At 61.1% G+C, this 10170-nt stretch overlaps 1 protein-coding gene across 1 annotated transcript; it reads left to right on the top strand.

Annotated features, from left to right (window-relative positions):
• The first annotated feature begins 5109 nt into the window (after nt 1–5109).
• MSRB1 (methionine sulfoxide reductase B1) lies at nt 5110–8082 on the top strand. The gene is made up of 4 exons (XM_075165527.1): nt 5110–5193; nt 5761–5903; nt 6024–6138; nt 6767–8082. Exons 1-4 carry the CDS (start codon nt 5139–5141, stop codon nt 6796–6798), a joined length of 345 nt encoding a protein of 114 aa, XP_075021628.1. The 5' UTR covers nt 5110–5138; the 3' UTR covers nt 6799–8082.
• Nucleotides 8083–10170: the final 2088 nt, after the last annotated feature.

The raw sequence follows: 10170 nt of genomic DNA, 5'->3' as shown, positions 1-10170 counted from the left end.
TCCCTGTGCTTCCCGGCAGGGATGGGATGAAGAAGGCACCACGGTAAGATGAGCTTAATGACAGCATGCGGGGAAGCGTTTGTATAACGAGGATAAACCTCAGCCAGGCAATTAGCAACGGGGCCTCTGAGAACCCGGAGCCGTGAGCCAGGTCTGCAGCGAAACAAGGGGGATTTTCCTGCCTCAGGACGTTACGTCGGCCCCAGTGCAAGGGCAGGGGCTGTGAGGAGGGATGCAACGCCAGCGCGCAGGAGACTCTGACTCCTCTAAATGTTTCTCACTTAACCGACAGTGGTTTGGCCCTTGCTTAATGCATTGCGTAAATCTGAAAAGAAATAAGCCCAAGCTGTGGCCCCAGTTCAGCGGGAGGATGCTCTGGAAGCAGCGGGTCGGTAATCTCTGTTTTTACCGAAGGGGCACAAAAGTTTTCCTAACACATAAAATTTCCATAGCTGCGAGGGTGCTCCTGGCCACGGCAAAGCGTCGTCCCATCCCCAACAGCCACCGTGATCCCTCCATCGCTGCAATCCTGCCGAAGCAACGGGGCTGGCCCCGCTCCCGAGCCGTGCGTGTGTGATTTTGGGAGGGAGGATGGAGGCTGCAGGACGGGCTCTGCAGGGCCATCGTGGGGCCAAGCCCGGCACCCAGTGGGTTCGTGGGGTGCTCGAGCTCTGCCACTGCCCCCTTCCCCTGGCAGCACCCCTTCGGCAGGAGCGGGGATACTGTCCCGTGGAAGCCGGGGCTGAGCAGGATCCTGCCGCCAGCGGGTGCTGCTCCTCGGGCTGCCTTACACCCGGCATCTGCGTCGCACCAGATCTTCAAAGCACTTCACTGCCACGAATTAATTGCAGGCTGTGCCGCAGCTGCCTCCAGCGCCGTTTATATAATCTCACACTTTGTGGCTTTTGCTTTGCTTCTGATTTACAGGAGCCACTTGTTAACCCCAAATAATCTGCGGGTGATTACCCCGGTGATGCCCAGCACCCCGCAGAAACCCTGGCTGTGGGGCTGGTGCCATCCAGCCCGTGGGCAGGGCTGCCGGCACTGCCGGCACCCCCCGGCAGACGGAGCAGTCCGGAGCACTGCGCAACGCACTGAAACACCAAAACAGGGAGCGAGCAGAAGAAAATGAGCAGCAGATCTGGGCCTGAGATCTGACCCCTTCCCCGATGCCGTGGGGCCCCGTACACCTCCCACCCAAGCACAGCAGGTGGGGGGCAGCTGGGACCCCCACTTGCCCCTCATCACACAGGTTTCCCGGTGACCCCGTGCCACAGCCATTCCCAGTATCCCCAGTGCTGCCCGTTGCCCTCCGCAGCCCTCGGCCGTGCCTACCAGCAAGCCCCGGGGCTGGTCCTCGGCTGGTCCTGCCCGGCTGCCACTGCCTGGCCCTGCGCTTGGCGAGGGCTCGGCGCTCCGCTCCGCCGTGCCTGGCTTTTCGTTACCACCGCTCTGGTATTCGTGGGTTTTAAAAGCTAAAAAAAAAAAAGAAAAAAAAAAGACGACTGTTTCCTGAGAGACCATCAGCACAGTGGAAGACGGAGATAATAATAGCCTGGGTTTGTATGGGAGTTTTCATCTGGCAGGGACGTCAAGTAGAGCGGGGGCTATAGATACGCTGCTGAAACGCAGCCACCTTTGAGGAGCATGGGAGGGTGGGGAGCACCGGGGATGGACCCCACTGGGTGCCACGGCTGGACCACCAGCACCCCGAGATGGAGGGTCCACACGGAGCAGCCCCGGTGAAGGCTTTGCTGCTGGCTGAGGGTTCAGAGAGCAAATATCAAGCCCAGAGGTGCCCCTGGAGCCAGCTCCTTGGTGCCAGCACTAACCCACCTTTCAGCCCAGAGCTTGTCCCCAGTCTGTGACCACAGGGATGCGCAGGGTGGGGGGGATTCTTTTTGCTCTTTATAGGATAAATTGAATATGAAAATATTCATCAAGCGCCGGGGGCAGCTGGGTGGGCACGGCTGGGTGATGGACAGATGGGGACGGCAGCGGCTTCAGACTTGGTGCTTGGGACAGGCAGCCCGGGAAGGTCGCATCTCTGCAGAGCCTCGAGAGCTGCGAGTGCCCCAGCTGGGCAGGGACCCGAGATCCCTCCTTGCTCTCAGCTCTGCTTCAAATTCAGGGCTTGGACTTGACCTGACACAGAGATAAGCTGCAGCCCGGACTGGGCTGGTGTCTTGGAGCATCTCCCCCCAAAACACTCCTTTTACATGCCCGAGGCAGCAGGAGCCTCCACGGCACAGCACGACACAGCATGGCACGGTGCACCCCAGCGTTAGCTCACCCCGGGGTGCAACACCTACAAACTGCTTGGAAAGAGAAAGTTTCCCCACGCCAGGGTCTGCCCCATCAGCGCCCTGGACACTGCCTGACTGGTGTTTGCTTTTGTTGTGAAATCAGGGAGAGTTTATTGAAAAATGAATTTCCAGCAGCCCTCTCCAGTTAATGAGAGGTGTGGGTGGCTGGGGGCGGAGGGCTGGCGCTGCTGGCGGGGACGGTGGCACAGCTCTGCCTGGGCACGGAGGAGGCTTTCGTCACCCAGCCAAACGAGCTGGAAATCCCTCATCTAATTATCTCCACAATATACCGCTACAGAAACTAAATTGCTGTGGTTATTAGCGCTGTAACTGGAGAGCTCTCTGCATTATCCTGTGATTAAGGAGTGCAGGGCTTTGAAGAAAGTCTCACTGCAACCTCAGGACATAACTTTGGGCAATGGGATGCGGAATCCCAGCTCCATCTCCTGCTCCCGGTTCCACATCACATTGCTCCTTCTCAGGGGGTTTACTGGTGGATACTGAAGCCAATTTCATGCCACTGGGGGAGCGAGGAGCCGGGCAGGCTTTGGCACCGCACGAACGGCTCCAGGGTGTCTGTGCCTGCTGGGATGCTCAGAGGCAGCCAGGCTCAGCGCCCAGCCCCAGCACCCGGTCTGGTCCCCCAGTGACCCACTCCCAAAGCCTGCCCGCCACCCTGGGCTGTCCCAGGGCTTGAGCTCAGCCCTGCCTCTGCTATGGACTTTCATTTGCCCCCATGTCTCAGCCGTCCCTGTCCCCTCCCCTCTCTCTCCACACCTCCCTGCGCTGAGAGCTGCTGCTAACTCGGGGCAGTCATCATGGAGCGAAGGGAGCCTGGGCCGCCCGAGACCTTCGCATCCCTCGTGGCGTGGCCCTTGCAGCTCACAGGAGAGCTCTCAGCCCTGGTTTCACCAGGACACAGCCCTGGGGAAGGACCTGGCCGGTTCCTCCATCTCTTTCATCGGCACAGGCACGGCTTCACCTTCTGAAAAGGCTTTCTGGTTAGCAGCAGTTGTCTGGCTGGACGATGCTGCTGAGACACAGGGTCCCGGCAGCCGCTGTGGCTCCTTCCACTGCCTGAAAATCTGCGCCTTGAAGGTGTACATGTCCCTTGAGTCTATTTGGAGCTTTTCCTGACATCCTGCTCGTCTGATCTCGCTGGATCATAAAAGAGGTGCTTTCAAAACAGCGCATCACCCATTCTCCACGCGGTGACACGGCACGTCCTCGGCTCCCCACCGCCCCAAGGTGCTGCAGCGAGAGCCCCTTCCTCCCCCTGTCCGGGCGCCTGCCACGAATCATCAATCCCTGGGGCTGGAGCGGGGAGCTCAGCCTGCCCGAGATGAAAGCCTGACCTAATTCAAACCGGCAGCACCCAGCGGGCAGGAGCACCGGCAGCGCTGGCCCCACACGGGGGTTTCCACGCCGGGCACAGCCCCGGGGCGAGCGCCTGGCTGATGGACACGTCCGTTGGCATTAGGGAGCAGGGACCCGTCCAAGCGCTTTGCTGCGGGCCGCAGGGCTCCGGCAGCAGGGCCGGCTCCTTGGGACACTCCCCGGCTTCTGTCCGAAGGGCACCGGCATATTTGCTCTTGCACCAAAGAAGGTGCAATTTCCATGAGAGCCCACTGGATGAGGACTCATCCAAGGGTCCTCAGATAAAACTAGGGAAGAAGAGACTCGTGGTGCCTGGTTTTTTGGAAGGAAGAGGAAGCCGCATGCATCTCATTCCCTCCCAGAGCCTGCCAAGGAGCCGGCTGCCTGCGGTTCACCTTCAAAGCCCTTACCTTGCCACATGCCGGGCTGCTGCCTCCTCCTTCTCCGGGAGCCCCACGCACCCCACAAAGGGGCACAGTTCAGACCCCGCATTGCCTCCCCGCGCTGGCCTCTGTGGGGAGGGTCCCCACGGGTGACCCCTGGCTTTGCGTTCCTGGGGAGGCGGGATGGGTGCTCCCCACTGAGCCTGCGCCCGCACCCCATCCACTGAGACCCTGGCGTGTGCGTGTGGGGGGACCCCCAGTTCATCCCAAAAGCTGCCCAACCTCCATCACCCACCCCGGGCAGTGCTGCTGGCGGGCGGGGGCTGCCCCGGTCCCCTCCCCGCGGGTCCCCCGCCGGTACCTGGGCCGGACGGGAGATCCCGGTGAGCCGGGGAAGGGTCGGTTCTGGTGCTGGAGGAGGACGAGCAGTCCCGATGCCGCCGGGGAGACGGGCTGGTCCCAGTGCCGGGGACGGGGGGAAAGGAGGAGGGTCAGTCCCGGTGCCGGGGAAGGACCGGACCCTGTGCCGAGGAAGAAGAGGCGGTGCCGGCGCTGAAGGAGGCCGGCCGGTCCCGGTGCCGGGATGCAAGGACTGATGCCGGTGCCGGGAGAGGAGGGTCGGTGCCGGTGCCGGTGCCGGGGGTGAAGAGCCGGTGTTGGAGGCGGAGGGTCCGCCCTGGTCCTGGTGTCGGGTGTGGATGACCGGTGCCGGGCTGGAGCTCGCTCCGCTCCAGCCAGCGGTACCGGAGCATCCGCAGGACCGTGCCAGGTCCCCGCTCCGCCCCGCGCGGCTCCGCACCGCCCCGCGCCCCCCCGCGCCCGCAGCCCGGCGGGGCGGCCCGACCGCCCCCTCCTCACTCGGGGGGCCTTCGCGGGGCTGCGGGGCCCGGCCCGGGGTTTCCCATGGGGGGGGCACGGGGCGGAGCCGCCACCCCCCGGTACCGGGACCCCCCCGGTACCGCCTGCCTCGCAGCGCCCCCTGCCGGCCCCGGCGCGGCGCCGCAGCGGAGGCGGGGCGGGGCAGGGGCGGGGCCGGGGCGGGCGGAACCGGGCCGGGGCGGCGGGCGCAGCCATGTCCTTCTGCTCCTTCCTGGGGGGCGAGGTGTTCAAGGACCACTTCCAGCCGGGTGAGCGGGGCCGGGGGCGCGGGGGGCGGTCCCCGAGGGGCCTGTAGGTTCCCCGTGGGGTCGGGGAGATCCCCCCCCGTGGGGCCGGCGGGGGCAGGGGGTGTCCCCCGCCGTGTGTGTGTGGGTGGCGGCGGTGGGTGTCCATCCTCCACGCGTGGGGACGGGGCTGGGGGTCTCCTCTCTGGGATCCTTGTTGGGGGATCCCCCCCCCGTGGGGCCGGGGAGCGGGGAGTGGGGGAGATACTGCCTACAAAGGTGGGGCTGGGGGGGTCCCTGTAGGGGCTGGCTTGGAGGGGACCCATCCTGCAGAGGAGCCCCTATAGGGGATGCGGGTCCTGCCCCACGTCCCAAAAGCTCCCTCTCGCCTGCCTGGCCCCGGGGGTCTGGCAGCAGCAGCTGGCAGTGACCCAGGCCGGCAAAGTCCAGCGCGGTGTCCCATGTCACCCTGCTGATGTGTCCCCACCGCTGCTCCCCCCCGACCCCCGGCAATCGCTGCTGGGAGCCGGCCGGGGAGCGGGGCTGGGGGCTGCCCCCCAGCACTGACCCCTCTCCTGCCGCCCTCCCCAGGCATCTACGTCTGTGCCAAGTGCGGCCATGAGCTGTTCTCCAGCCATGCGAAGTATGAGCACTCGTCCCCGTGGCCAGCCTTCACCGAGACCGTCCACGAGGACAGCGTGTCCAAGCGCAAGGAACGGCCGGGGGCTTTAAAGGTGCCGATTCTGAAACGCTTGGGAAGTAGCAAAAAAAAAAAAACCCACGGGCTTTTTTTTTCATGAGCCTGTCTGCTGAGAGAGACCGCTTGCTCTCGAACCCTCTCCTTCCATTTTTAGGTGTCTTGTGGCAAGTGTGGCAACGGGCTCGGCCATGAATTCCTCAGCGACGGGCCGAAGAGGGGGCAGTCCCGCTTCTGAATATTCAGCAGCTCGCTGAACTTCGTCCCGAAAGGTACAGGCTGCGGCTTGGCAGCTGTTTCAGCCCACGTAGTTATTTTTGGGGAGGCCGCTAATAGCCGGGCCACTCTGTGTGCCGTGCGCTGCTTTCGGTGGGGCGTAGCTGGCTGTTCAGATAAGCCAAGGAGCCACTCGCATCCCCTACAAATCTCACACGCATCAATCTGCTCAGCTGGCGGCTCGGGCTCCCTGACCTCCCACGGTGAAATGCAAAGTGTGCTGGAGCTCCTGGATGCGGCCGCAGATCTCTGCGTGTCCGAGGGGTGGCTGAGCGTTGGGGGTTTTCTGCTGGGGGTGCAAAGCGAGGGCAGGGAGCTCCTGCGGTGGCATAAAGGGGGCTGGGAGAGTTCGCTGGTTCACTCCTTGCAGAAGTCAGGTGGGAGCTCTGAATGTCCCTACGGGTAGCGAGCGGGTCTGTGGGGAAGGGCAGGGCTTCTTGCCGTTGTGGTTATCGTGCCGTTTGCTTCCCCAGAGTCAGAAGAAAGCTCTGGGAGGCCACGACTTGCTGTCCTGCTTGCCGGACTGTGAGACGTTAGCTGCGCCTAGCAAAATAACCATATAAAAGGGGCTGGGAGCTCTGGAGCAAGAAACACGAGCCCTGATTTTTCCTCCCCCTCCTTTAGGCAAAGCAGACAAGGACCTGAAGGAGAAGTAAGCGAGCTGCTCTACTGGCACGCTGCTCTTGGGCTCATCCTACGTTCACACCTTGGGGCGCACCGTCCGGTCAAGGAGGCACCGGGAGCAAGAGAAACCCCAAAGAAGCTCCTGGTTTCCCCGGGCCGGTTCCCTCCTCAGGGCTGCTCCGATTCGGGGTGCTGGGAGGAGCACGGAGGAGGCGAGGGGAAAATGGGGTTGCTGAAGCTCTGTGCTTGCTGGGTGGCAGGTTGTATGACCTGTGCCTGAGGGTGTTTCACACGAATTGGGGTGATGCAAAGGCTACAGCTCTTCATTTTACCCACCCTTACCCCCTCCCCAACCGTCGGTTCTCTCCGGCATCCTCGCCTCTGCCGGTAGCAGCTACCGCTGGGTCCTTTCGGTTTTGCCCACTAAAGCAGCACGCGTGCCCGCGGTCCTGCCTCTGCTGGGGTTTTGCTGTTGACTTCAGCCGAGCCAGGACGCTCTCCAGATCACAGCCAGGAGGGGCTGATTCTGACGTGGCACCGATGCAATCCAGAGTCGCTCCGCTGGCATTCCCAGGCGGTAACGCTGGATTAGCTGAGGTCAGAGTCTGGGTTAATCTCTGGTGCTATTCTGGGCTGGGATCATGGTATGAATTGCCCTATATAAACCCTTCCAGGGTGCTAGGGCAAGGATGATTTTATGATCCTGCTAGACAGCATTCAGGTATTTTACCCCTCTACCCACCTTGCACACAGTAGAGATAGTTCTAGATTTCACGTGTCCTCTGGGCATGATTCTGACTTGGCCTTACACCACATTTATCACTGTGCTATAAACCCCCGTGGCAGTAACGGTTCCTCCTTGCTGTACACTGGGGTGAGGGTGGCCGGAATCGGGCTGACGGGCTGCCCTTTGCACAACTCGGGCTTTAGGAATCACGTCTGCATTCCCTCTGCGCTCGGAAGGGCTGTGCCACTGATTTCTCCTTAAGTCAGCATCTGATTCGTGGCCTTTCCTCCCTGTCCCAGAAACCAAATCCTCTTCTGAAATCAATACACGAGGATTTCTGAAGCCGGCAAACCTCTCGCTGACCCCCGGGTCCGGTGGTGCAGCGGTTTGGGGAGGCCGCGCTGCCGGTGCTGTTATGGTGCAGCTGCGCTCAGGGGCACATTGGAGGCTTTTCTCTGCATGCGTTTTGCCTCAATCCTGCTGTTATGAGGGCACCGATAAAAAGTGCAACGGGCCAGCTCATTACCTGGAGCTCACTGCTGGTCTTGTACCTCTTGCAATACTGAAAATAAAGCACTGATTCACTGTGTTGGAGAAATAACCTCTTTTTTTGAAAAGCACTGATGATGGCTGCCTGGTGCATCTGCCCTGGGATTCCTTCTCTGCTGGGTTTTCCACTTTTGGATGCAAGGATGGGGAGGCTGCGCCAGCAGTGGGATGCATGCAAGGCACCAATGCAGGTACAAACGCAGGTACAAAGCCCTGGCCAGAAAGCTGAGAGCAGATTTCCTCCAGAGTCTCTGTCTCCAGCTGCGGACCCGGTGACCTGCGGCGTGGACACGCGCTGTCTCGCATCCAGCGTGGTCTCACAACCCGAAGGGTTGGCCTGAGGTCGGTGCGTGTGGTTTTATCCTCTATCTGGTACCGTTAGCCCAAGTTTTGCCACGTGAAAGGGGGATGCTGGTGCGTTGGAAGGCCTTCGGGCATTCCTGGGGTCAAAATTTTCATTGGGGAAGGTTTTCTTTTCACCCCAGTTAGCATTTTTGCCCAACTGAAGCTGGTTTTAGCTTGTTTCATAGTGTGTTCTTAGTACCTTCTGGGCTGGCAGGATTTTCTGGGCACAGGGGATATGGGTTTTAGTGGTGTCTCACGATAGTTTCCCTGCACGAAGCTGCCTGCAAGACTGGAAGCTACAACCCTTCCCTGCCTCCCAGAGGTCCCTTTGCCCCGCCAGGGTGGATACCGGGTTCACAGAGGCTGGAGATTTGAGCTGAGCTTTGCTGGACTCCAGTTCCCTCCTCCACGGGGGTGAAGTCTGCTCTGGAGCGCAGGAGCCAGCACCACGTCTCCCTCCTGCCCTGCCGCCAGCTCCTGCCCCGCGGCATCGCCCTCGCCACCTTCCCCGTGTGTGGGACAACCTCCGGCTCTAATTACTAATCAGGTTCCAGCCTGAAGGTTCAAGCTGCTTTTCGACTGATTAATCCTCTGATCCGCTGCTTTGCCCCTGGTCTGGCGACCTCCACGCGAGCCCTGGCGGGCAGGAGCTGCCCCTTTGCTTCCCACCCTGGAGCTCCACGGGACCATCCGTCCCCGGGACACCTCCCGCCCCGCTGCCCCTCGCCCGCGGCGCTGGGAAGGAAGGTATTTTTTGGGGTGCTTTCCCCTGAGACGCTGCGGTGGAAGGAAACCTCCTTGGGAGTGCCAGTGTCGAGGGGACGGCGATGATTCCTCCCACTCGTGGGCTGGCCGGCGCTGTGTGCCACGGGGGCCCCAGCCATGCTTCCACGCTGCCTTGCAGTTCGTGGATGCAGGCACGGGAGGGTGCAAGTGCTTTTCCTAAGCCTTCCCCAGGCGTCGCAGGGAGGGAAGGACGAGGCTGGGGTGCCACGGCAGTGGCCTCGCCTTCCTGTGGGTCCACTCGTGCAGCAACGAGAAGGAAAATTACCCAGAGCCAAAAAAACTCAGGGTGGTTTAAATAGGGATGGGACGTTTTCCTGGAAATCTGGCCGGAGCCACCGATGCCAGCAGGGATGTTGGCAGCACCTGGTGCTGAGGGTGCAGGATGTGACCCTGCAGGGCAGATCTGATCCCTGCCCCTTCCCAGCTCCGCCGAGCACCCCCAGCCGTCCCGGGCACCGTGGGGTCCCCCGTCCTTCCCCAGCCCGCCGTGGGTGCTCGGGGCGGGAGGAAACCTGCTTTGCCCTTCCCTGGCTCTGCGGCACCGGGCATCCCCATCGCCTCCGCTGGGCTGCGGCCCGTCCTCCCCCTCTGCCATTCATCCTCATTTTATTATTACACTAATGACAATTCTGGCTTAATAAAAGGATTTTGCTTAGTTGGGCAAAAGCGGCCCCACATCAGCGACGCGGGTTTAATGACAGAAATTGAATTACGTTACCAGGCCGACACAAACTTCCCTGGTTGTTTAAAAAATCATTAATTTCCTCTGCCGTAGCCTCCAGCTGACCTCCCTTTTTAATTTTTTAATTTTTTTATTTGCATGCCATGAAGAGAACTTGCCCCTTTGACCCTGGCTCCGACGGATGGCAAAGCGGCTAGAGCACAGCAAGATTTAGATTAATTCTCCTAATAAAGACGACAAGCCCTGTAGAAATTATGTTACGCAAGGAAAAAGAAAATGACCTGGAGGCATTAGGAAGCTCTAATTACCATTATT

Source organism: Calonectris borealis, chromosome 16, assembly GCF_964195595.1.
Source record: "Calonectris borealis chromosome 16, bCalBor7.hap1.2, whole genome shotgun sequence".
Classification (NCBI taxonomy): domain Eukaryota; kingdom Metazoa; phylum Chordata; class Aves; order Procellariiformes; family Procellariidae; genus Calonectris; species Calonectris borealis.
The sequence above is the reverse complement of the archived record's forward strand: the minus strand, read 5'-3'. Positions and strand labels throughout refer to the sequence as shown.